The sequence below is a fragment of the Squalius cephalus genome, assembly GCF_949319135.1.
Source record: "Squalius cephalus genome assembly, chromosome: 3".
NCBI classification, from domain to species: domain Eukaryota; kingdom Metazoa; phylum Chordata; class Actinopteri; order Cypriniformes; family Leuciscidae; genus Squalius; species Squalius cephalus.
The window spans coordinates 18,334,344-18,362,097 of record NC_137124.1 but is presented as its reverse complement, the minus strand read 5'-3'; the positions used below and the strand labels follow the sequence as shown (position 1 = coordinate 18,362,097).

General features: G+C 36.7%; 5 protein-coding genes across 5 annotated transcripts; 4 read left to right on the top strand and 1 right to left on the bottom strand.

Moving 5' to 3' along the window:
- Nucleotides 1-4,928: 4,928 nt before the first annotated feature.
- On the top strand, nt 4,929-8,832 carry sox19b (SRY-box transcription factor 19b). Its single transcript, XM_079866677.1, has 2 exons — nt 4,929-5,849; nt 6,477-8,832. The coding sequence occupies exons 1-2, from the start codon at nt 5,215-5,217 to the stop codon at nt 6,721-6,723; spliced, it is 882 nt and encodes a 293-aa protein (XP_079722803.1). The 5' UTR covers nt 4,929-5,214; the 3' UTR covers nt 6,724-8,832.
- An 8,061-nt stretch (nt 8,833-16,893) lies between these two features.
- On the bottom strand, nt 16,894-20,396 carry mpdu1b (mannose-P-dolichol utilization defect 1b). Its single transcript, XM_079865324.1, has 7 exons — nt 20,237-20,396; nt 19,776-19,841; nt 19,560-19,692; nt 19,292-19,377; nt 19,089-19,207; nt 18,898-19,008; nt 16,894-18,360 (listed from the first exon to the last, which is right to left on the bottom strand). The coding sequence occupies exons 1-7, from the start codon at nt 20,358-20,360 to the stop codon at nt 18,238-18,240; spliced, it is 762 nt and encodes a 253-aa protein (XP_079721450.1). The 5' UTR covers nt 20,361-20,396; the 3' UTR covers nt 16,894-18,237.
- A 238-nt stretch (nt 20,397-20,634) lies between these two features.
- LOC307155025 (metallo-beta-lactamase domain-containing protein 1-like) lies at nt 20,635-22,228 on the top strand. The gene is made up of 2 exons (XM_079865325.1): nt 20,635-21,137; nt 21,250-22,228. Exons 1-2 carry the CDS (start codon nt 20,733-20,735, stop codon nt 21,490-21,492), a joined length of 648 nt encoding a protein of 215 aa, XP_079721451.1. The 5' UTR covers nt 20,635-20,732; the 3' UTR covers nt 21,493-22,228.
- LOC307156266 (metallo-beta-lactamase domain-containing protein 1-like) lies at nt 21,915-23,757 on the top strand (the record flags this gene model as incomplete). The annotated part of the gene is made up of 3 exons (XM_079867560.1): nt 21,915-21,941; nt 22,270-22,659; nt 22,772-23,757. 3 exons carry the CDS (start codon nt 21,915-21,917, stop codon nt 23,012-23,014), a joined length of 660 nt encoding a protein of 219 aa, XP_079723686.1. The 3' UTR covers nt 23,015-23,757.
- Nucleotides 23,758-25,160: 1,403 nt separating this feature from the next.
- On the top strand, nt 25,161-27,546 carry tm4sf21b (transmembrane 4 L six family member 21b). Its single transcript, XM_079865326.1, has 5 exons — nt 25,161-25,406; nt 25,591-25,656; nt 26,090-26,226; nt 27,013-27,199; nt 27,376-27,546. Exons 1-5 carry the CDS (start codon nt 25,215-25,217, stop codon nt 27,382-27,384), a joined length of 591 nt encoding a protein of 196 aa, XP_079721452.1. The 5' UTR covers nt 25,161-25,214; the 3' UTR covers nt 27,385-27,546.
- Nucleotides 27,547-27,754: the final 208 nt, after the last annotated feature.

The following is a 27,754-nucleotide window of genomic DNA, read 5'->3' as shown; positions in this document are numbered from 1 at the left end:
AGTTGCTTCAAAAAGTTCATAATGAGATCGTGAAACTAATCCATATGAATTGAGCTGCTTAGGCAAAATTTGCTGAAGAGACTCCATTACTTTTATATGAGCAGATTTAATTTAGGCTTTTATTCACATATAAACATTGATCAGTGAACATAATCAAGCTCAACCGAACCTGCTTGATGCACAAGAACAAAATTCATTGGTTCTTGTGGAAGCTCAATCTTACAAGTCAAGCGAACATGATTGAGCTTCCATGTGTGTGAATAAAAGCCTAAATTCAATCTGTCTCTTCAGAAAATTTGGACTAAACCGCTCAATTCATATGGATTAGTTTCACAATGTCTTGAACTTTTTGGTAGTTGTGTAGGCTGTCAATGGAGGTACAGAAAGTTCTCAGATTTCATCAAAAAGATCTTCATTTGTGTTCCAAAAATGAACAAAAGTCTTACGGGTTTGGAGCGAAACGAGGTGACGAGTGAATGATGACAGAATTATGGGTGAACTATAACTCTTCAACAAAAACAAATGATTGTGATGCATAGCTGTCGGTAATATATGAATGAAACAAAAGCTAGGTTTATATAATAGAACTAATAAACTGAATATGTTTTAAATACACAATAACTAGGTTTATGTTTATTAAATATCGATAGATCCAACTGATTATGTAAACCAATCTCATATTTTAACTAACTGAATCTTTTTTTTTCCTTTTTTTTTTCCTTTTTTTTTTTCCTTTTTTTTTTTCTTAATGCCATGAACCAGATCATCATTCAAAGTAAAACAAATATAAAGTAAAATAAAATAAGAACAGTGCCAGAGGACAAGAAAAAAAGAATTACAAACAACAAAAAAAGGGTGTTACTTTATATAACATCATACCTACAAGTTTCACAACCTAACATTGATGTTGATTCTAAGGAATTTGAATAAGGCCTACAAAAAAAAAAAAAAAAAAATATATATATATATATATATATATATATATATATATATATATATATATATATGCAAATAATAGTAATAAACTATGCCATGATTCATTTTTTATTGTAGTGTAGTTTCGAGGATATGTAGATACTCGTATGTTGAAAAACTGAACCTAACTAAACTAAACCTGCTGGTCACAATATGTATATTTTACCATTAAAGTGATGGAATTAACTTTTGTTATGGCAATTATTTGCACTGCGATCAATGAGTAAATGTTCTCTTAAATCTTATTGGACGTAACTATTCCCATTTGGGCAAAACTAAACTTTTCAGCACACTTACCCCCGGTTTCACAGACAAGGCTTAAAGGGAAAGTTCACCCAAAAATTTTAATTTTGTCAGTTGACAGTAGCCATTGACCGAAAGTAAACAAACAAAAAAACACTATGTCAATGGCTACCGTCACCTGTCTGGTTTCAAACATTCTTCAAGATATCTTCTTTTGTGCTCAATAGAAGAAAGAAACTCATACAGGTTTGGAACAACTTGAGGGTGAGTAAATGAAAGAATTTTCATTTTTGGGTGAACTACTACCCCTTTAAGCCTAGTCCCAGACTAAAATTCATGTTTGAGGAGTTTTAACTGAAAGCAACTTGCACTGGCATATCTTAAAATATGTCAGTGCCATTGTTTTGTCTCAAGATGCACACCAGTGATGTTTTTTGTCTAAGGCACGTTTATAAAAGCTACTAATTAAGTCCTAATTAAACTAATCCTGGTTTAATCTAAACCCTGTCTGTGAAACCAGGCCTAAATTAGATATTTAAGCACTAAATGTTCACATATCATTATGCTGAGTCTGGTGCCCATTTTTAAGTGGAAAAACTCCTGAGAAGCGCACTTCTTGAAGCAAGAGTCAAGAGACAGACCTAGTACAGCTCCTTTAACGGCAAGTTCTGAGTGTGTCCACAGGAGGGCAGATCTGTACACCATCTGTATCCACAGGAGAGAAAGGAGCTTTCAGCTGTGCCACAAACTCAGGATGCATACCAATCCCATTGGACTTGTCATTCCAGCACATGGGGATGTATTAGGAAATGTTTTATTCACACATATGTGCCAATAGTTATCCGAAACTCCCTGAAGGCCTGTGTCATTACAATTCCACGGCTGCAACTTTTGATCACTTCAGCGAGATCGCTTCACCAACATCCCCTGACATAAAGTGCAGGCCCTCATTCACCTGTCCATCACGCAAACACTATGTTAATTCCCGCATCATGTACCCCTGTCCCACGTCCCCTTCATTCAATTCATTGTACCAATCCCCTCTCTTTCCTGCCCTTTTATACCCACAGTCTTCTTTTCCAACATTCTTCCTCCTATCACAGCCCTCCATTGGAGGCATAACAACCTCTCCCCTCCATCTCGCTCAGGGCTATACACCTTATGAGAAATGTTTTGATTATGTGTGCTCAGTGTAGGTGGCCCTCCGAAAAACTTTCACTGTCTGCATGGTAACCTCCCCCCCCCCATTCCACTTCCCCCTCTCCCCCTGCTGGGCGCATGATTGTGGGCTCAGGGATTATGCGAGCAGGAGGCTCGTAAAGGGCCTGCCAGGGTCTTTCTGTGCAGTGACGGATGGCTAGGAGCCCCCATTTACATAAGAAGGGAGAGAATAGAGGCCCCATTCACTCGGTCTGTCAGGGAGGACTCAGGGACAAACTGCACTCTCTCCAAGTTGCCCTCTTCCCCTCTCAGTCTCTCTTTTCTTCTTTATCTTTGCCATTCTCCCTTCTCCTCAAGCTTTTCCTCATCCGTCCTCCTTTCTTCGAGCCATTGTACTCAGTCTCTTCATTTTTGGGCCACTTAATTTTTTTTCTTTTTTTACTCTATTGGGTTTCCTATTTCAAATCAAAATGTCATATTTGTCCCAATGAATTACATAGCATTTAATTTTTCATTGTTCACAGATTAAAACAACAACAACAACAACTCAAAAAAGGTATTACACGAATACACTCTAACTTAAAAGGATATTTTGAATACCAAATATTGTTTTAAAAAGCCCCATCTATCTTAATTCTAAATGGTATTTTAAAATAAAAATAAAATATATGTATGTGTAACACACACACACACACATATATAAAACTATATATAATGTGTGTGTTCATTTTATGACTTTATTTATTTGCAATTAACCATTCAAATTTTGTTGATGCAAATTCACATCAGTGCTAAAAAATATATGCCAAATTCAGTCATTTTAAACATGCATATTAAAGCTTCTCAGAGTGAATATTCTCTGACAAAGTTATTGTCGTATCAAGATATCATTAAAATACTTTTCTTTAAGAAAAAAATATTTTGATCAGGATTCTCTTTTGTTTGTAATGAAATGACCGTAAACTTTCTTAGACATCTTGATGATCAATAAACACATTCTTCATTTAAAAAAATGTAAGAAGTAATAATAATTGATATAATTTGTTACTTATAACTAAGATATTTAATATAACTCCATATTTTACATTTACATTAAAGTTACATTTTAGCATAGTAGGCTATCCATAAATACCCAGTTTTTGGTAATGTAGCGTAAGACTTACAGTGATTGAAAATAATTATTTACAAGAAAGCTAAATATTATTTGACCATTTGATTTTTTTAATCTGCAATTCAAGGGAAAAAAAGCGTGCACACACTAAAAGAAAGATCAAATAAGCGAAAACAGTCTAGATGCCGTATTTATTTAGTTCAGTCATAGAACTCGTGTTGATTCTCCTTTACAGGTTCATTCAGGTATCTGTGTTTGAGCAGCTTAGAGCCCATGCAGCTGAATGGGTGGTTATCTTTTGTGTGCGCTTTGGAAAAACAACTGTGTTGTAACTTGTTTTGGACATACATATTCAAACCCATGAAAACACTGGTTTTAAAAAGCAATACAACAGTCAAAGAGAGGCATGTGGAGCACATGTGTATGCAAACATGAGGTCTTTGAGCTATCTGTGTTTGTAGGGGGCTACACTTAACATTTCTGAGACATTCTCTGAGCTGTCTTGGTTCGGTCTCAACCAAATGGGACAAAGAAACAACGGATGGCAGAATGAGTCAGGCACTTTCCATAAAGAGGTTTACTATTTGTCCAAAAATGTTTTCTGGACATGGTTATAAGAATGAAGCCCCACAATTTGTGGTTTGGTTGGCATTAAGGCATAACTGTCAGTCACGAACAGAAGCTGCTCGCATGGTTCACAAAGCACCTGCAAACTCACAGGCACTCACACCTGTGTCCACAAAAAAAAGAGAAAGAAACAACATAAAGCTTTGCACCCACACCTTTTCTCAAGCAATTATAGAAGCAATCCACACCTTTAGAAGTTTCTGACATTCACATGTCATAAATGGTCATAAAAGGGAGTAATGGCACATTGCTGTAATTATATATTGTGTGTAGGCTACTGTAATAATTCCCATTTCACACAAATTTACCCCGAAAACACAGCTCAATAAACGCACAAGATTTAAACAAACTGTTCGTTTTCACAGAAAATGTTCTCATGACCCCACCATGACAGGGCTAAGAAATGCCAATAGAAGAGACAGAAATTGTAAAGGTGCAAAGTGAAACTAATTAAGTCATAGAAAGTGATTCAAAGAAATCAGGTCCAGAATAACATTTGTGTCTAATTTTTAAAGGCTTGTCTGTTTTGAAGTGTATAAAAACATGTGCCATGACAATTTACACTGAAATATGTAATAATTATCAGTAATGTATATTTAGAATTGAATTCTCTGATCAATAAAATGAGTCTCTAGTTGTCTCTGCGTGCCGTTTACCTCCTGCAACAAGTGATCTTCGACGTACAACACCACACCCCTACCATTGTTATGCAAATGAGCAAAGGGTTGCGTTGAGCCCTGATTGGACAGACGTGGAATACAATTATACAATTGGTTCAGTGTGGACTGCAAACTATTTCTGCTCAACAAGTGGCTTGTGGATATCGTTCAACAGAGTTAGAGAGGGAGAGACAAACAGCAGAGATTGAGAAACTTTTCGAGACCTTTTACTTTATTTTGGTTTTAAAAACTTGCTATAAATGTTTTGATTAATCGGTTTCTCATTGCTCCTTTTTTGGAGTTTAATTTGGCGAGACAATCCCGGCTGTAAAGAGACTTCACCTGCGCCGGATTTGTTTGACCTGATTAGGTTCGCTTAGACACTTTTAATTGGCTGCTTTACGCATTGAGTGGTTGAAACTCAAAGTGAGTAGAGGCATGATGTATAGCATGATGGAGCATGAACTGAAGACCGCGGGTCAACCTCATCCCCACCAGAACAGTCCAGGGATGCCTCCTCCGGTCAGCGGGGTTGGAACTGCGCACCACGGATCAAAAACTTCTTGTCCACCCGGCGGGGACCCTATGGACAAAGTGAAGCGCCCCATGAATGCGTTTATGGTGTGGTCTCGCGGTCAGCGGAGGAAGATGGCACAGGAGAACCCCAAAATGCACAACTCTGAGATAAGCAAACGCCTCGGAGCGGAATGGAAACTTTTAACGGACGCGGAGAAGCGACCGTTCATCGATGAGGCCAAACGTTTGCGGGCTGTACACATGAAGGAATACCCCGATTACAAATACAAACCTCGGCGTAAGACCAAAGCTCTCATGAAGAAGGACAATCACGTCGGCAAATATCCTCTCGCACACGGCAACCTGTTGGCTTCAGCCGTGGCACAGGGACAAAGTGGCAGCCCGAGAATGGACGGCTATGGCTGGGGTCACGCCGGTGGTTATATGGGCATGCAGGGCGAGGCACTCGGATACCCGCAGCAACTGCACCGCTACGACCTGTCAGCTCTCCAATACCCGCCGGCACAGACGTACATGAACAGCGCCAGCCCTTACAGGTTTGTTTTATGAAGGGATTTTAGTGCAGTTACAGTACTAGGGAAGCTTGACAAATTGGGGAACTAGAAAACTAGTTATACGCGCCCGCACACTTATACATTTGTTAACTGATTCAGTTTTCGTCGTGTTTATCTGTGAAAAGAAGTTGAAGAATCAAACATTTGTGAACCGTTCATATTGGTCTCTTTAAATTTGTATTATCAAACCAAAATTGGTTTTTAAAATATTAATTGTAGTAGGCTATATAAAAGTAATTTCGTTCAAGTTGGTAAATTAATAAGCTTTCTGTGCTGACCATGACACTTTATTTGATTTATAAATGCGTTTATTCAGCATTTGACTAGATTTTTTTTCATCATAACTGCATATTTAGATAGATTTTCTTATCATTGCCCATATTTATTTAGCATTTGCCTATAGATTTTCTCAGATTCGCCACAACTAAGCTGACTTAACCTGTATAGACCGGTTATTTGCTTGTCTGCATTACTTTGAACAAATGCAGAGAGATGTTTTATATGTGGAAAGATACAGATTCTCAAAGCTGTTTATGTGTCTGATGCCTTGATCTTCTTTTGTTGATCACATTTTAATGGATTATTTTGTCCCCTTTTTTTTGTCCACAGCCAAATGTCGTATAGTGGCAGCCCTCAGCAGCCCAGTCCAGTGATGTCTATGGTTAAATCAGAACCCCTATCCCATTCACCTACTGGAGTACCAAACCACCACCGTGGCGCTTTCCAAGGGGACCTGAGGGACATGATTAGCATGTACATTCCAGGTGGGGATGCCAGCGATAGCTCAAACCAGAGGGCCTTCTCTGGTGTCCAACAGCACTATCTAGGTGGAACTGTTCCCCTCACTCATATCTGAAGTTTGGGGAATGCTCCCTGAACTCCTATTAGTTGGACCCTTATTGGGACTGTAGTGCCACACATAGACTGTATGGATTACTGAACACTTCTGATTGTTTACTACCTCCTTGCTTTAAATGATCTGAAGTTGTCTGCTGAAACTGTCTAGCAAACTTAGCTTTTTCAGTCTCCTGTTTTCTTCCTGTTTTTGCAGCCATCACACTGACCGATCACCTTTAACTTCCTAACTCATGGCGTTATGGACAATTAAAGGGGTTAGTTCACCCAAAAATGAAAATTCTGTCATTACTCACCCTCATGTCGTTCCAAACCTGTAAGACTTTAAAAGATCTTCATTCGTGTTCTGAAGATAAACTAATGAAAACTGAGAGCTTTGTTCCACCATTGACAGTCTACGCAACTGATACTTTCAAACCCTAGAAAGGTAGTAAAGACATAATTAAAATAATCCATGTGACTCCAGTGGTTTAACCTCAATTTTATGAAGCGACGTGAGTGCTTTGTTTGAGCAAAAAAAACATAATTTACCTCTTTATTTACAAAATTTTAATCTGTTACGTAACAACGTCCATTTTCGTGTCAACACAACACATGCGTTGTGGTGCTCTCTTGAACACATGTTGGAGATTCATATTTTGCGTCACTTAAAATTGAGTTTAAACCACTGCAGTCACATGGATTACTTTAATGATATCTGTACTACTTTTCTGGGGCTTGACAGTGGTAATTGCGTAGGCTGTCAATGGAGGGATAGAAAGCTCTTAGATTTCATCAGATATCTTAATTTGTGTTCCGAAGATGAACATCAGTCTTTCAGGTTTGGAAAGACATGAGGGTGAGTAATTAATGACCGGATTTTCATTTTTGGGTGAACTAACCCTTTAAATTGGCTTTTTTTCCCCTCAATTCCAGATATTTTAGCACAGGCATCCTCTTTCTTCCTGAATGGATAATAGTTTTTTTTTTTAAAACAGTATTCTTTTGTGCTCTGTGCAATGTTTAGAACATGCGTTGTTCATGCAGCAGTGGGAAATCATGATTTAAAATCTAATTGGGGTACAAAATAGGTCAGCCAATATTGATCGCAATGGCCAGTGATGGACAACATGAGACCTTAAGGAGTGTAAATTGTTTTTTGTTTTGTGAACCCTGTTTCCCACTTGTATGCCCAAACTGGCTCAGCACGTGGAATAACTGAGTGATTGGTCAAGTTGACCTTTTAAGTTTCTTTAAATTTGGGTATTAATATAGTATTGTTTTGGACAATCTCAGGGCTTTCTTCAAATAAATAGCATGAAAATGACAGTATCGGTTTGACATTGCCTCATCCAATTAGAAATACTTGATACTGTTACCCAATTTGTAAGAGGAAAGTCATTCAGTCTCTATATGCTTTGTTTTCATTCTTTAATAATAACTGAAAATGCATATGTACCATACCAGTGTGCACATACGTTTGTGAATGAACTTTTATTTTTATTTTTATGTAGTCTCTACAATCTACAATGAAATTGCACTCCTGTAAATGCTCAATATTTTAGCCATATTTACAGATTGCTAAATGTTGAGTTTGTCTTGCCTAGCATTCCAGTATTTCCCTCTTATGGGTCAAACTCGAATGCACTGATCTTCGCTGTCAGTCGATGCACTTCGTTAGACTAGAAGGTTCTCTACCTCATCTGGTCTTTCTCATTCTACCACAGCATTAAGTCTGCTTTTGCCATTACAGTATGGTTGACCAGTGAGTTCAGTGGACTTGACTGAAATTTTCTGTTGGGCTCTGTTTTGTCCTTTGACAACAAAATGCAAAGTTATGTCAAGGTCTTGAGGTTTGTTTTGAGCTCAAAGTGTGTAGGTGGCATTTTGTGGCAGTCAAAAATTAAGTTGGCCGCCACAAAGCTTGGTTAGTTACTAATATTTTGGTTAAATGGTGATTAAGCACAATGATAAACAGTTTACATTACCATTGAAGTGAGTTTGCAGCTTGCTGTTTAATTTTTTTTTTTTTTATGGTTTTAATTTAGGTTGTAAATACCTTTTTTGTACAGTGTATATTTCTTGGTTTTTGTGGCTCTTATAAGGGCCGTTTTTGCAGAATAAAACCTTTAAATACAACATCTGGTCTCAAGTTTTCTCATTTTGAAATAAATATTTGAATCTAAATAAATGTTTATTTGATTCCTAAGTCACATGCAAATTAAATTTGATGTCATCTTAGAACTTTAGCATCACTGGGACAAAAGTTCTGTTACCAATCCCTTCGGTGGTAAATACTGTTTGCAGTCAGCCAGAATCAATTTGCTGTGAGTGAAAGTGTCATAACTACCAAGATAAATAAAAAAGTGTTTGTTGACAACATGGTGGCCTCTTACACCGTGTTCTAAAAAACAAACACAAAATGTGGCAATGATAATCTCAGGTACTGTTTATGTGCTTTATATAATGTTAAAGGCGTGTAATGTGACTTTGAATATCATTTAGTGCTCCCAGCTTTGTAGCTGTAGCCTAAAAGCAACAATGGATAATTCACCTCAGATCTTGAAATTAAACAAATGGAACCAAGAACGTTCAAACTGTGAACCAACAAGTGTATTATTTGGCAAAGATTGTTTTAGTAACTCTGTAGCCTATGTATTTGAAAAATGTTTAAATGGTGTATTTGTGAATTTGATTTCATTTTCTTGAAAGTGCCGTCAAGATTACACTCTGGTGCTGTGAGTGCACTTGCCGCGAGAGCCCGCCCACACGCTGTTCTGATTGGCTGTGGATTTTGATTGATTTTTTTTAACGCATCTCGCTGTCGCGTCTTGTGGACAGACTAATTGTTTGTTGTTGGAATCTTATCGCATCGCATCTGGTTAGGACACGGTGTTAGGCTGGGGCACACTAGACTATTTTCAAATCTTAAACTGTGGGAGACCACAGATACAAGAGCAGTTTCAACCGATTTGGTTTAATCTCAACCGATCGATTTGGCGATTTCAACCGCACACACTAGAAGTTTCGTCCAAACCGTGAGACCACACCTGTCGATTGTAGATATCAAACTTGACTTAAGAAAAACAAATGGAGGATGATCAACGTCGTCAGCTGAATTCTTCCTGTGTGAGTTTTGTTTTAAGGGGAAAAAAACAAAGGGGGAAAAAAAGCTTTTTTTTTCGGAGCTGTAAAATAATCGGCGTAATTTTGTTTGTGGCTGACAAGTTTTAGGTATAGAAGCACGCAACATCTGGTTGGTGAAGCTTGCTCGCTCTCATTGGCTATCGCGGGTACACGTCAGAGGCAGCCCGATCAAGAGTTTGATCGCGTGAGCTCCAAAGAGGTCGGGAGCAGTAAAATAATCGTAATAACAAAACAGGGTTTTTTTTGGACAAAAAGTTGGTTGCGAGAAGCCTTGAATCGGGCCACACTCCCCAGATCATTAGGGGTTGCAAACCAAGCTTAAATTCTTTAAGTGAATGACCAGCCTAAGGGTCGTTTTCCAACGTTTTCAATTAAAAAAATATTTTATGTTTTTGGCTGTTCATTTACATGACGACCAGCGTTTTGGCGGCCTGAAAAAGTGCACGTTTTTGAAAACGATACCATTATTGTCTCTTTGTAAACCACAAAAACGTGAATTTGTGAAAACAGTAAGGTCATGCGCATGGCATGTGTTAGTTTTTCTTTACAAAGTGACATCGCCAATAAATGGACATGAATACTACAGCGTTTTAAATTGTTTCAGATCGTGTGAACAGGGATCGTTTTGACTATGTTAAAGCGCAAAGGAAAAACCTTTCCGTTTTTATTATAAACTTTTTTTAATTGACACTATTTATTTGCAATTTACAAACAAATTTAAAATCCATGATCAGGCATTAGGCCTATCTCATGTGACTGCAAATATATATTTAAAAAAACATTTATTTTGTGTTAAACATTTAAGCCATATAATTTACTTTTAATTGAAGCAGTTATTTAGTTTTTCTTTTGTATTATTTATGTAGTTTTAATAATACGTTTGTGTCGTAAAAAGTTAGAGACGATGAATAAATATTTAAAGACACAGGCCGAATGGAACGATTTAATGGCGAAATCATCTAACGTTACTCTGCCCCCAAATTCACTGTCCACCTCAACATAACCCTCTCTCTCCAGATTGAAAACTGGTTGTTGTCTCGGTCGTAATTGGCCGTTTCGGAGGCACATTGTCCGTCGCTTTTGAGATCGCAGGTGTACGTAGTAAGCCACTGAATCCGGAGAGGCTCCCTTGGACCACTTTGTTCCCTTTTCTCGCTTCCCGCTGTGCGGAAAATTAGCGTTGCCGTCGTTTCTCTCCGTTTTCTTCTCGGGTTTAACCCCCTCACCTCCTAATGTCATTCTCATGAAAATGTAAAAGCTCGCCGCGGCTAATCGGAGGGCGAAGGGAGGGGGGGGCTGCTGGGAAGAGCGCGTACTTTCATTAACCTTGATAACAGTTCAGGCGTGTTCCCAAGTTAGATGCAAGTAAATCATTATCCATTACCAATTTTTTAAAGTGTTTAAAGGGAGAAAATCAAGCCCACTTTGGTTTCAAAAGAGCTGCGCTTATCGTCAGACGACTTCTGACTATACTGGGGGTTAAGAGGGCGAATGTGGGTGTCGAGAAGAGGGCGGGGGACTGGGGGTGTTGAATTTTCTGGTGAGAAACATACCATCACTTAGCAACGACCACTGAGGCTTAAACAAACTGTTACCATGGTATATTTTGGGTTGCCAGTTTGCAGATTAAGGCCAAAATTCGAATGAATGAAATTGACTGAATGATCATGATAATATTTTATTAATTATTTCTTTTTTTTATTCGTTAAACCGCAATATTTTTACATTCTTTTTAAATTTGTTGACAGCATTCGTCATAAACCCGGAAACGAGATTATGGTTGCTCTGGAAACTGGGGGGTGCGTATTATTTACATGCATTCCGAGGGAGCCGCTCCCCTCCTGCACGCACACACACTGCACAGGCTGCACTGCCTAACAGGTGAAATAAAAACAGTGAATGTGAAGAACGTGGTAATTATGGCTATGAATTGACAAATTTACTCGGAAATATAGATATTCCATAGTATTGCATTTCCACTTAGGCTGTGTAAACAAGAAAACAATGCAGAACAGCGATAGAAAGCGGATAGGCTAGGCTACTTAAAGTGTTTTCAATGGCAACCCATTCCCGCTAAAAAATCAAAGATGCCTCTGCCGTGAATAAGGCCTATATTCACGAGCATAAGTTATGCGGTCCACACCAACAACATGCAACATTTTTGTCACATAGGCCTACAAGATAAAATGTTTGATGTAAAGTAATATTTTGCTCCAAAAAGAAAATTCTTTCATTATTTCACCCTTCTGCCATGTTCTGGCTGCATTTATGTTCGGTGTGTTTTGTTTATGCTCATTAAAATGTTGTTCTCTTTACAGCGGAATTTCCTCAGTATTATAATTCTTTTCATTTCTGTTTCACAGAAAAATAACAAGTTGAACGACATAAGGGTGAGCAAATATACCATATGTTTTTCTTTTTGAGTGCGCTATTTCATTTTCAATCTGTTCACAGGCCTACATCAAAACATGTTTCATCGCTCACTTGCGTGTTGGCTTGTCAGTCATACCTGCTTAGACGTTGTGTATGCACAGGTGAGTGAGTGGGCGTACATTTTTCTTCCCTTTTTTTTTTTTAAACAGCCGCTACGGTTGGTTGAAATGCCACCAGGGCTGCAGACACGCATGTGTGTGAGTCAACCTAGACGAGTATTGCCTGTCACGCAATAACAGGGGGGTGGCCAGACTCATCCGATAACATTCTGTTGTGTCTACCACTTGTCAAATGTATGGCTAATTTTATAAGATATGAATAGAATATGAAACCTGTTTAAACAGAAACATATGTTTGTGTATTACAAGAGCTCATGTGTTTTGTGCACAGACAAACATTATAAAAACTAAAAGGTAGAGCAAAACAAGGTATAGCGACAAATCTGCACACCGTAGGCAGGATGTTTCTGCCAAATCTATCAACATCCTATCTTGCGCTATCTTTTTTTTTTATTATTATTATCAAGATTTGGACGCTATTCTAAGAGGGAGGTGTAGGCCAACCTCTTAACTTTTTCCACTTTATTTATTCAGAGCAAAATAAAATAAAACGCATGGATTCCTGTTTGTCAACAGAACATTATCTACATCAAAAGACTGGCATGAGGCCAAAGCAGTAGTCCGTCGCTGATCTTACCTCATAGCTCGCAATGAGGTATAATGAAATGTTCTGGATGACAACCATAATTTCCCCTAGAAAATTCTTTTTTTTTTTTTTTTTTTTGGTCATAATGAATTTAAAAAAGCTGAAGAGGAAGTTGGATATGGTACATTTAGTGTGTTGACTTACCGGTAGTAGCCTACTTAAGTGGTCTCTGCAATTCTATTATTTATTTAAAGGAGCCAGTTTCAAACAAACAAACAAAAATGCATTGATAAAATGGAAAATATTCTATAATAGACCCCAGACGTCAAAGCCCACCTTTCTGAGCATCTGTGCCACGCTTTGACAGAGCACGTGTCCATTTCTGTCAGGTTAATGTGGTTAATAGAGGAAGCATTTGCACAGCAATGAAAGAGTGATTGACAGCTAACACTAATGACTGCACCACACCCTGAGCAAGACTGGTCTTGCAGCAAATCGAAGGAAAGCAAGGTGGGGTGAAACAGAGGCAGAGGGAAACAAGATACTCAGGATTACTATTTCCAAAAAAGATAATGCCATCACCTGTGATTTTATGCATGCAATGTTAATTGATGTTACTACACTAGCTGAGAGCTAAATATCTTTTAGTCTCTGACAAACCGGTCAGACACATAAATCTTCCGTTATAGGCTGGATAAGATATTTGTCAAGCACCCTACATGGGTGAGGAGGTGGTATACGTAATGCTGATTAGATACAGATATGGGAAACAGTCTTCTCTTCAGGTGAGGTGAGATAAGAACATGGGCCGTGCTTTAAGACCTTTCCAACAAACCTGAGAATAAAAAAAAAAAACAGATTGCGTAATCCAACATTATGGATTATATTAATACTTTAATTAAACTGTCAAGAAAAAAAATCCTGACCACTCTCAAAGAGTTAAAGTAACCCTCTTTTCCTTATTCCATTTACATAAATAAGTTATATACACTAATGCTCAAAAGTATATTTTTAATGTTTTTGAAAGAAGACTCTTATGCTCACCAAGGCTACATTTATTTGTTTAAATTACAGTAATATTGTGAAATATTATTACAATTATTCATCTGATGGCAAAACGGAATTTCCAGCAGCCATTATTCTAGTCTTCAGTGTCACACTATACTTTAGAAATCATTCTAATATGCTTATTTTGGTGCTCACGAAACATTTAGTATTATTATCAATGTTGAAAACAGTTGTGCTGCTTATTTGTATGGAAACTGTGATATTTTTTTATATGTCATTAATGATGAATAATATTATTCATGTCTTTACTCTCACTTTTAATCAATTCAGTGCATCCTTGCTGATTTTTTTTTTTTTTTTTTGGATAATACCTTTAATGATAATAATGAAAAAGGGTCTGCATGGGGAAAAAAAACCTAAGTAGAATTCACTTAATTCTTCTTTTGCAAGTTTTTGCATGCAGATTTTTAAAGTAAATTTCAGATAAGGAATTAAGTAAAATCTACTTAACTGAGTTAAGTAAAATTAACAAAGAAAATGATTTTAACTTGGCCAGTTTAAATTTGAGTAATTTCTACTTTTTATTCTATTCAAGTACATTTTACTCAAACAACATAACACTGAATTAAGCCATGATTTAAAAGTGTATGCTTTATTTCTAAGTAAATAATGAATAGATATTGTGTAGACAATCTGCATAATAGTGTGATACGGATTCAAGCACAGAGATCTCAATACTTGGTACACAATAACGGTAACATTCAATTGATCATTTTTGAGTATGAATGTATCATTTTGAGTAGAAAATCAACTCCACATATCACAAAACAGCAAGTTACTAAACCTAACAACAAAAACAAAGATAAAACTGTAAATACAGCTGGAAAACAGTGGAAAATGCAACCTTATTAATTATTCATGTTGAGTTGGTTTTACTTAATTTTCTAACGTTGATATTTACGCTTTAATTTCTACAAGCTGACATTGAGTACTAACATAGAATTTACTTCTTCTTCTTTTTTCTTGCCTGAACTATATTATTCAGGTATAAATTACATGTTTTTTTCTGTACTTCACCACAGATTTTTATTTTTCTTCAGTGTGTGATGAGCATTGACAATAGGTGTGTTTGACACGAGCTATGCTTAACCTTGCTGATCGGCAAGAATAGCCGGTTGGAGGTGGAGTTGAGAGCCATCAAGTCGGATACTTACTGCTTTTTTTTTGTAGAGTACGGGAAACACACTATCTACAGGAAAGCAAATAGAATGCTGTTGAGTTGACAGTAAATTTAAGTAGAATGTGTAGTCTTTGTAAGCAGTTAATTAACCATGAGCATGTGAGCACAACCAAAGAAAACATGCAGACTATGAAGATGTCTTTAAAGGACCTTACAGAGGAGCACCACTTTTATGCTTACAAATATGAAATCTCTAAATAAACTCTAATATATGGTCAAAAGACAATTGTTCCCTGTTTCAAGTCTATGGTTTATTTTAATGCTGCAAAGATATGCAGCAATTTACAGAAACGCTTTCCTCCATTGACTGACTTTGTGGCACTTCTCTATTATTATCTTTTGTTATTTGTTTTTGTGATATTTGATTTGGAGAGGCCACTACCCTACAGAGGATGTTTTGTTTTGGAGGTTGGATGGATGAATGATTTGGAGATTATTTTGTATTTTTATTTTATACTTTGCATTTAAAAATTATTTCTAACCTCCTGTTAATATTGGTTTTTTTTTTTTTTGCTTAAACATCTCACATAAATTTTTAGTTCAATTTTAGCCTCAGTTTTATCCTGCTAAATTATCCTTATCCTTTTATCCTGGTAAAATAAAGGCACAAACTTTTTGTATGGGACCAGAATAATTATCAGTTAAATTACTAATTACTAATTAATAATTTAATCAAAGGTGTTCTAAATTCAATGTATGGTTGTAAATACGTTATATTTAGACTACATTAGATGTAATATTTGTTCTGATTTGTCATAGCAAAATTTCAGAAGTCATTTCAAGTGTCTGTGCTTGAATACACTAAAAAATGCTGGGCTGTTTCAACCCAAATTTGGGTCAACTATGGACAAATTCAGCCATTGGGTTAAATTCGTAAATTAAATTTTTAACCATGTTTGGGTTTGTCCATATTTGACCCAAAATTGGGTTAAAACAACCCAGTGTTTTTTAGAGTGTAAGGTGGTGTTAAATAGAATTAGATAATTTGAGATTATATCACAGAAATAATTTGCTCTTGCTTCTATAACAGCTTTTCGTTATTTAGATAAACACTCTCATTAGATGCCTGTAGCTCATCTTTCTGTCACTTGCACTCATCCGTCCTGTCTGTCCTGTGCGTGATTACCATTGTTCAACCACACTGTAAAAATGATTATTCGAAGTTGTAAATATAACAAAGATTATTAGAGTGAAAATAATTTCAGTAAATACTACATCAATTTTTTTTTCACTCTTGTTTGAACTCTTATGTCTGTCTGCTCCCTATAAATCAAGACAGAGTAAGACTTTTTAAAAAATAATAAATGATTTAAAGTATAATTAAATGATCAGCTGAAATCACATCCAACTGGATAGGCTTCATTCGGCAACATTAAGCCAAGAAATCCAACTTGCTGTAGTCTATTAAAACATTAATTTTATTAGAAATTCATGCTGAAACTGATTTCAGAATTCTAGAGGTGGACTTTATAAAATTGCCACTGAATGCAGAACCAGTACTGCCAGTACACTTTTCTGAGCTATATACTGTAGATTGTTTCTCTTTTAAAAGTGATGACGAATGAAAACTAGTAGGGTAAAGGGTACCTACCAGTGGACAAAACTGACAGCGATTATATTTTTACCAACTCTTTGCCTCTCTCTGGTGGTACATTTATGTATCACAGTCCATCACTTCAAACCACCCATAATGAATAAATGAAAAAACACAACTTAAGATAGCTTTAAAATAAACTGTTTTATTATTTTCTTTTACAACTGATTGTGTCTTTTTTAAGCCTTTCACACTAAAAGAAATTCTCTGTGAACAGTGAGTAATAAACACTACAAATAATGGAAATGTTTTACTCAGCAGTCAAATGTACATTGCAACTTTAGATATGGAAAAACCGTAATCACAGCCATTTGTAAAATGTCATTCCTGAAATAAACCAACAATGAACAATAGATGTTCACATGCAAAAAAGGAAAATTAATTCACATGTGTGCAAATATGCAATGTCGATCATTCAAATGAAATTTTCATTTTACCTGTAGAGAGCTTAAAACAACTTGCATTTCTTGAACAAACAAAAAAGTGCTTTGTAGGAATTTTTTTCTTATTGTACCCAGTCCCCTTTACATCATGATGACACTCGACAGCACGGCTACATGCACTATTGCATGGCCATTGCAAGAAATACAACAGTAGTTGATTTACTATTTCCCATGTATTAACTAAAGAAATCCTTTATTTTGTCAAACGCCAAAACATATTGTGGGGTGTAAAGCAACATGAGCATTTCTAGGTTCTGGAAGACTTTGTGAAATAGTGTCCATATGGTGGGATTTGTATACACACAGAACAAAAAAAACAAAAACGATCCCCTATGGGGATAATACTTTCCCTATGACGTTCTAGTAGGGCTGCCTTTAGCATATGATGACACATATGATCATATGTGCGTTTTTTAAAGAATGCATTTTATGTATTTATTTATTTTGTACAATTTGGTCACTTTTACAATTCTGGAATTCATGTTTAAAAAAACCTTGGTAGACATTTTGTTCAAAGATTTGTTGTTGAATTCAAAATGGCTACATGTTTTAGTGAATATGCAGTGAGCCCGGTTAATGGGAGTAACAAAACAATACTCTAAAACAGGATGGCAGGAATTATACATAAGGATTTCGTACATACAGAATGTGGTTGAATGCAAGAATACTATGGACACTACTCCCTTCTCTGAGCTAAGAAAATGGTCCAAAAATTGCCTAATTAAATTACCCACTACCATAAAAAGGGCGAAGGAAAAGATCTAGAATTATAGAAGGACCCCTTTTGGCTTTTTTGTCCAATTAAGGGACCTGGAATAGATGAATGTGTGAATTTACACAGTATTCATAACTGTCTCTCCAGTAAGCGCTGATATGTTAACAATAAATGCACTTAACAACTGATCAAGGGACAGTGTTCAATTTTACAAGAACCGTCATTTTGATTAGGATACATCTGATCCCCAATCGGCTTTCCAGTGTTCTTAGTTGACTTGAGTGATCACTGAATTTGCCTTTCGTTCGGATCTACTCAGTCTTCTTCCTGAGGGCAGGGCTGCTGTTCCAGTAGTAGAGAACCTGAGCTGTGATCACACCATTACAGCAAGAAGAGATGATGTAGGTGACAGCCATGAGGGAATCTCCTGTTTCCTGTACAGGGACATCGAACACATTAAAATGGTCACTTCTCAATGAACCCATTTCAAACAATGAGGATCATAAATAAGTTACACTATCATTCAAAAGTTTCAGGTCAGTAACATTTTTTGCTTTGTTTTGAAAAACAGAGATACTTTCTTCAGCAAGGATGAATTAAATTGACCAAAAGTGGCCGTAAAGATTTTTACATCATTAAAAAAAAAAAACTATTTGAAATAAATGCTGTTCTTTTAAACTTTCTACTCAAAGAATTAAAAAAAATGGGTTTCTTGAGCACCAAATCACTATATTAGATTGATTTCGTGTGGTTCATGTAAGACTGGAGTAACGATGCTGAAAATTCAGCTTTGCCATCACAGAAATAAATTAAAAAATATTCTGAAATAAAAAAAATCCTGTATATTTAAATAATATTTCACAATATGACGGTTACTTTACTGTATTTTGATCCAGTACATTTAGTCTTGATGAGCATAAGAGACTTTTATTCGCTTAAATATGGCATGATTGCTCATTACGGTGGTTTACCTGCACTGTAGTGAATATGCGTGCTAGAGAGCCAGCAAACAGCAGAAACACTGAAATAGCTGACAGCTGCCCAGTGTGGCCATTTGTGTAGTTGGTACCAGCCTGAATTAACTGAAGACACAGAAAATCAGATAAATACATTTCTGCTGGTTCAGCTGTTGAACGGGGTTGTTTATTTTAGCCTAGCTTACTCGTCCAAAGATGATGGCTGGCATATTAGAGGCTTGCATGGTAGTGACAACAGACATGGGGACCATGGGAGAGAGGAGCACTGCCAATAGTCCAAAGTAGACTGCCATAAACCCCAAACCTGCAATCAAAAATGCACAATTTAAAAAAATGCAGCACAGATTTATTTTTATTTTTTGAAAAACATGTGGAATTGTCTTATAACCTTTGACGGTGTTTCCTCCGTAGTGCTGTATGAGGAAACCGATGGTCACAGTTTGAAACATGAGAAAAAGTGCCTCACCCCAGGAACTGTCAAAAATATTCACAGGCACATGTTTTACATCTTTGTTTCTATTAGCCAGTTTTCCACTTTTTTGTTTGACATTTATAAATGAATGGTGTCTTTGTATGGACAAATGTTTACCAAAACGGTAAATAAATATGAAATTAGACTTTAACATATTTATGAAAGAGCATCACTATTAATGTACCTGAAAGGGAAGCTGTTGGCAATACTGTAGGCCATGGTGCCTGTGATGGCAAACAGCTCTAGTAGTACAGAGTTAAAGCTCAGTCCCTCAGCACTTTTAGCACCAATCAGCTTTAGAATCTGAGGCAGCTTTACTATGAAGAAACATGCACAAATCATAAGTGTTAGGAAGTCTTGGTTTTTTATGTGTTCTAAAGATGGTGGAGATTTTCCTTACCTAATACAGAACCGAGGATGATCCCAATGCCTAGGCCTTTGCTGATTACAATCTTCAGACAATCCACTGTAGAGATTCACAAGGAAGAACTTCAATACTCAGACTTCAATATGATTGGCATGTAAAAGTTGACCCACAATTTTAATATAAGCCAAACAGATAACACATTTAATACAGACATTATTACTTTTTTGTGCAAATTATAAGGCAGATGACGTTTAACATATTAACATGTATGATGTCTTAATTAAAAACTGAGAACATCAAATCTAAGAGTCCTAAATTGTGACAGCATTTACCGAAGACAATAGACCCAGTAAGAAATTGACGTGTGTAGTTTACAGTAGAGAAATCCTCTTTGTCATTGAATCGTTATAAGTAAGTTATACCAGGAAATAATCTTTGAAATAGCTTCCATTTATCTATAAAGATGCAACTAAACTAATAAAACGTGAACCTACCGTGCAGAAGATTGAACTGTAAAAAGAACTCGTCATAACATCTTTCTGGCATTAAATAATTAACCAGAATATCTTTAAAAGGATCCATGAATGATGTTTCTGCAACTGCTTCCGATGCCGCCATGATGCAAACCTCAAATGATCACGTGATGTAGTGTGTTACTGTAGTACTTCCCCTTTATTTATGGAAATACTTCTAGCAGCTTATGTTCCCACGATCTTACTTGCGATTGAATAGAGAGGTCACACAAAATATCACTTCATCGAATAATTATTGCTGTTGTTATTATTATTTGTGTTTATAAAATTTGATTTGTCCTTCTACCAGCAAAAGGGGGCGCGATTGTACCATAAACGCCAAAATCTAAATTTCACCCCTTTCTAGTTTGTCCTTAGTAACTTTCCGTAGAAGTATATGAAGCGATACTGAATATAACATTTCAGCTGTTGTAAACTTTTTGTTCTATTGAATATTATCCCGATTACTCAGGCTCAAATGGACATGCCTCGCTCAATAAGAAAAAGTGAATCTGGCATCAATTCCAACATTTCAGGCCACCCGTATTGCGTCTCAGTATTGAAAGAGGGCTACTGCACAGCTGAGCCAGACGGCTCGTTTAGAGCTGACGGGACCATTTCTTTAATTACTGGACCACAAAATATTCTAGTAGACACCGGGGGTCCTTGGGACCGAGACTTTCTGGTCGGAAAACTGAAGGAGAATGGCATGACGCCAGGAAGTGTTGCTATAGTAGTCGGAACACACGGCCACTCTGACCACGTGGGAAACTTGGGGTTGTTTCCAGATGCCAAAATAATTGTGGGATGCGACATAAGCGTGGGGGATCGATATCTACCAAACCAGCTGGCTGAGGGACAGCCATACCCTATTGATGATTTTGTAAGTTATTTATATGTCATATAGGGCCATAACTAGACTAGCAAAGGGAAGTAACTTCTAATATATATAATTATATATAGTAGTAGACACTAATTTGGTAATCCACTTTAAGGTATCCATCATTCCAACACCTGGCCACATGGGCAGAGATGTCAGTGTCCTGGTAAAGGGAACATCAGAGGGTGCAGTCCTTGTCGCTGGAGACTTGTTTGAACGTTGCCACGATGAAGACTCCTGGAAGGAGCTGAGCGAGAACCCTCAGATACAAGAGACCAATCGACAGAAGGCGTTACAGATAGCGGATGTAATAATTCCTGGACATGGGCCATTATTTAGAGTGCACAAGCAATCATGACATTGACGTAATCTTGGACCTGAGGTTGAGTCATAGACAGAGCAATTATGAAACAAAGAACACATTAATTTATATCACACCAATGTGGCACAATAGTGTTAAAATAGCACATTGGTGTTGAATCGTACCATTCTGTTCACATATTTTTCAAATGTATTTCAAATTAGGCTACTGGCCATTCCTTTTTAGTTCAAAATAGGTATTTTCACACTCTTAACTGCATGGTGTAACCATTCATAAGTATATTAATGACATATATTACAGTGAAAATGAGTTGCTGTACTCTACTGTGGGTGTGAAATCACTTTATTCATGAATGTTAACTGTGGGTTTTTCAGTGTACTGACTGCTCAAGCCACTGCCCCACTTGCTTTTGCAGTTATTTTTAGGCTTTTGCTTATTTGTGAGTCATGTGTCAAAAGATGGTTGTGGAAGATATAACTGATGACGTAGTAGCAGTAGTAAATGAGTAGTAGTAAGTGAGGTCAAGGTTTGATTGTACTTCCACAAAATAATTTATAGATGGAGATTTTATGTGTGCCATCTTAATTCTTTATATGCGTAATACAAAATTAAGCACTTGCTTTTGTGAATGTTTGTAATTTTAAACAGTTAAAGGGATAGTTAATGGAAAGGGATAAAATGGAATTTCTGTCATCATTTACTCACCCTCAAGTTGTTCCAAACCTGTATAAATTTCTTTGTTCTGCTGAACATAAAGATATTTTAAAGAATGTTTGTAACAAAACAGTTGTGGGGCATTATTGACTTACATAGTATCTCCCCCCCCCCCCCCCCCCCCCCAATTCCAACATTTCAGGCCACCCGTATTGCGTCTCAGTATTGAAAGAGGGCTACTGCACAGCTGAGCCAGACGGCTCGTTTAGAGCTGACGGGACCATTTCTTTAATTACTGGACCACAAAATATTCTAGTAGACACCGGGGGTCCTTGGGACCGAGACTTTCTGGTCGGAAAACTGAAGGAGAATGGCATGACGCCAGGAAGTGTTGCTATAGTAGTCGGAACACACGGCCACTCTGACCACGTGGGAAACTTGGGGTTGTTTCCAGATGCCAAAATAATTGTGGGATGCGACATAAGCGTGGGGGATCGATATCTACCAAACCAGCTGGCTGAGGGACAGCCATACCCTATTGATGATTTTGTAAGTTATTTATATGTCATATAGGGCCATAACTAGACTAGCAAAGGGAAGTAACTTCTAATATATATAATTATATATAGTAGTAGACACTAATTTGGTAATCCACTTTAAGGTATCCATCATTCCAACACCTGGCCACATGGGCAGAGATGTCAGTGTCCTGGTAAAGGGAACATCAGAGGGTGCAGTCCTTGTCGCTGGAGACTTGTTTGAACGTTGCCACGATGAAGACTCCTGGAAGGAGCTGAGCGAGAACCCTCAGATACAAGAGACCAATCGACAGAAGGCGTTACAGATAGCGGATGTAATAATTCCTGGACATGGGCCATTATTTAGAGTGCACAAGCAATCATGACATTGACGTAATCTTGGACCTGAGGTTGAGTCATAGACAGAGCAATTATGAAACAAAGAACACATTAATTTATATCACACCAATGTGGCACAATAGTGTTAAAATAGCACATTGGTGTTGAATCGTACCATTCTGTTCACATATTTTTCAAATGTATTTCAAATTAGGCTACTGGCCATTCCTTTTTAGTTCAAAATAGGTATTTTCACACTCTTAACTGCATGGTGTAACCATTCATAAGTATATTAATGACATATATTACAGTGAAAATGAGTTGCTGTACTCTACTGTGGGTGTGAAATCACTTTATTCATGAATGTTAACTGTGGGTTTTTCAGTGTACTGACTGCTCAAGCCACTGCCCCACTTGCTTTTGCAGTTATTTTTAGGCTTTTGCTTATTTGTGAGTCATGTGTCAAAAGATGGTTGTGGAAGATATAACTGATGACGTAGTAGCAGTAGTAAATGAGTAGTAGTAAGTGAGGTCAAGGTTTGATTGTACTTCCACAAAATAATTTATAGATGGAGATTTTATGTGTGCCATCTTAATTCTTTATATGCGTAATACAAAATTAAGCACTTGCTTTTGTGAATGTTTGTAATTTTAAACAGTTAAAGGGATAGTTAATGGAAAGGGATAAAATGGAATTTCTGTCATCATTTACTCACCCTCAAGTTGTTCCAAACCTGTATAAATTTCTTTGTTCTGCTGAACATAAAGATATTTTAAAGAATGTTTGTAACAAAACAGTTGTGGGGCATTATTGACTTACATAGTATCCCCCCCCCCCCCCCCCATACTATGGAATTCAATGGTGTCCCACAACTTTTTGATTACAAACATTCTTCAAAATCAGCAGAACAAAAGAAATGTATACAGGTTTGGAACAACTTGAGGGTGAGTAAATGATGACAGAATTTCCCTTTTTGGATGAACTATCCCTTTAAGTACAATCATAATAGGCGATTAAAAACAGCTATCAAGTAATAAAAGACCATTTACACGTTTTTATGACCTAAATGTTAATTCATTGCATCATACTGCCATTTGCTGTAACCCATCAAAATAAATGTGTGTCAGTGTAAATGTGAATTATAGCATTTCCATGTGTTTTTCTTCTCATACTCATCCCAAATCACCAAAACATTGCTCCAGAAACGAATTCCTATTCAAGCAGTGTATTAGCACATTTACTCCACTAGAGTGCAGTCAGAAATAATGGATGTAAATTGATCGTTGAAAGAAGTGGTGACTCGTTAGGCTATTGCTGTTTTGTGCAACATCATGCTCAACAATAAGTTCAGGTAAAGTTTATTAATATCAAATGTTTCCCACAGTGGTTAACCAAAGATAGTGTCAGTCCCAGCGCACTTTTTTTTTATTGCACTGTAAAGCTTATACAGTGTCTTGTGGTGTTGAGGTAATTGGTGGTTGTGGTGAACACAACGAGAACCAATTTGGACATCATTTAATTTCTCTAAATGGAGTATTTGTTAAACTATTTATTAAATGATCCCATCTTAAAAATTAGATTAGCGGTTATAATAAATACAAAATGTTCTAATAATAGAAATGTTCACATATCTGTACCTTGATCCCTTTCTCAGTAGGCTTGACGTATGCTGTCATTACATAAAATAACTGTTTAGATTCCTGATTAGAGGGCATGTGGGATCTGTACATAAGTGCACTGAAAGGTTCAGAGTTCAGTAAAGAGCCACAAACACACCGACCCACACCTCCAACAGCAGATAACATTCATTGATCAAATGATCCAAGGCAATTTCCAGGATATTACAAATGTCATATGATGCCCATGAACAGATATCATTTCAAGCATTGCACCTCTTCACTTTATATGGATAATTGGCAAGCAATAACAAAAGCATTATGTAAGAACAATGTCTCCTTTGTGCAAAACAGTTTTCTGTCTAATAGCAGCATCATTCAGTATGTTTCTAAGGACTGTTTTTGAAAGAGTGACATTGGCTGTTCAAAGTACAGTCATTTTTATGGCAACTAATATATGATAAAGACGTGACATCAGTACCTGACCTGACGTCAGATAGGCGTGTTAGTCTTATCGCATAGAGTATTTATAATCTGTCCTCTCATCAACTTAGCACTCGAGAATAAAGTCTAACACGCTTAAAGTCTGTTTAATATTTCTGAGCCTTAACAAAACAGAATATTTACATCATGTGTACAGGAAAGTGTGCCAAGTTTATTGGCATCAGCCTCTATCCGCTGGCACTGCTGTCCATCATCTGCAACATTTTTCTGTTTTTCCCTGATTTGAAAACCAATTATTCAAAGGAGCAAGCAGAGGGGCTCTACCGTCTTACGGATGAGATCATATACATGGGAGGCGTTGTTGGAGGAGGTATCTTGGTAAGGAAATTCTATATCTCGTTGTATTGTTATTGAGTTTTCCCTTGACATTTCTGTTGGTGTTGTCTGACCAGTTTCTTGGCACTATTTAGTGCATCCATCCTGGCTTCTGGAATACATTGTAGGTTATATCTCTTCTTCAGCATACCTTTATGTTGATATGGCTACTGCTTTTCTCTTTTAGGTATTGATTCCTGCGATTCACATCCATAGCACTGGGAGGCAAGGCTGCTGTGCAAACCGATGTGGGGTGAGTTCTGCTAGGGTCACAGATTCGATTTATTTCTCTAGGACTACACTCTTGACTTTAATTGAATTAGTGCCTTAGAAGGACAGCAGGTGTGTCAGCTTTACCTAGGAATATTCATCATTTTATAGGGATAGTTACCCAAAATTGAACATATTGTCATCATTTACTTACCCTTATGTCGCCCCAAAAAAAACAATTGTCGACTTTTATTGTGTTAGGTTGAAAATAATCAAAGATATTTGAAAATGAACAAAAATAATCAAAGATATTTGAAAATTAACAAAGACATTTGCTTTTACTGTTTGCTGGTGAAACCACTATGAACCACTATGGTGAAAATGTTCATTTTTAACATAAAGAAAATGCTTACATTTTTCCACTTAGTGAACCTTTAACTGACCTAAGTCGGTTGTGTTCTTTCTGTCTATTATAGATGTTCCTGTCCATTATCTTTGCTGCAATTGGTGTGGTTGGTGCTCTGTACAGTGGTATTATAGCTGTGTTTGCACTGATTAATGGACCAGTTTGCTTGACTGTAGATGATCAATGGAGCAGACCATTCATGAACAGGTGTGAAAATGATTGGTCCATCCCATTTTCAGAACTCCAAACATCCTCTCCAGTTTAAAAAGAACATTTATAGAAAACAATTCTAGAGCTCCTAGAGAGAAAAATAGTCATGACAACTAAAATATAACTTTTTTGGGTGCAAAAATGTATAACATAATAGTGTACATCAAAATAGTTTGTGGCGCTTAACTGCTTTTAAAGGGTTAGTTCACCCAAAAATGAAAATTCTGTCATTAATTACTCACCCTCATGTTGTTCCAACCCCGTAAGAACACAGATGAAGATCTTTTTCATGAAATCTGAAAGCTTTCTGTCCCTCCATTGACAGCTACGCAACCACCACTTTAACGCTTCAAAAAAGTTCATAAAGAAATTGTAAAACTAATCCATATGAATCTAGCAGCTTATTAATTGAACATTGAAATTATTAAATGTTCAATGTTCAAATGTGAATAAAAGCCTACATTAAATCTGTTCATTATATAAAGCAATCCAGTCTCTTCAGGAAATTTGAACTAAACCACTCAATTCAAATGAATTAATTTTACGATTTCTTTATGAACTTTTTGAAGCGTTAAAGTGGTAGTTGCATAGGCTGTCAATGGAGGGACAGAAAGCTCTCAGATTTCATCAAAAATATATTAATTTCTGTTCTGAAGATAAACTAAAGTCTTACGGGTTTGGAAGACGTGACGGTGAGTAATGACAGAATTTTTCAAAAATGGTTAACCTTTAATGTCTTTTTGTTGTTCTTATTATTATTTATTTATTTGACATATTTTGCAGCACTGAAAACTACTTGGGAAACTCTGAAATCTGGAACACTTGCAAAGAGCCAAACAACGTTGTGGAGTTTAACATCAGCCTGTTTGTCACCCTGCTGGTGGCTGCTTGTTTAGAACTGCTGCTCTGTTTATTTCAGGTGCTCAACGGCCTCTTTGGCTGCATCTGTGGTACATGCAATCGCAAAGAGGTATGTACTGTATATAAAGATGACTTGATTTCTAAAGGTCAATCAGTTATTCATTTACTGCATTTTTTGCTGATGGTCTTGCAATATCTATTAATTCATTGATTGATTTATGGTGTCAGCATGGTACCTTGTAAAATGATCTGATAGTGGGTCTAAATGATGCTTTATTCCTATAGGTGGCATAACTTCAAAAGGACAACAGACCAGATAACACAGGATCAAGATTTATTACCAGACACTTGTCCTCAGTATCGATCAGTGACCATTAGCAAATGTGGAAGTGAACAGTAATTAACAAGAAAGGACCTGTAAAACGTACTCTTACTGATTAACATTATATCTTCTCGATTGAAACATTGTTTGCATATGTCATACTGAGAAAATGTTTGCATCAGAAAATGTATATGTCATACTGTTTGCATACTGAGAAAATGTGTCCAGAAACTCACTGATGTGGAAAAAATGGGTTCATTTGTTGTATAAATGTTAAAGTTGTATTTTTCTTATTTTATTTTGTAAAATATTTAGATATCTTTTAAATAATAGTTCAATGTT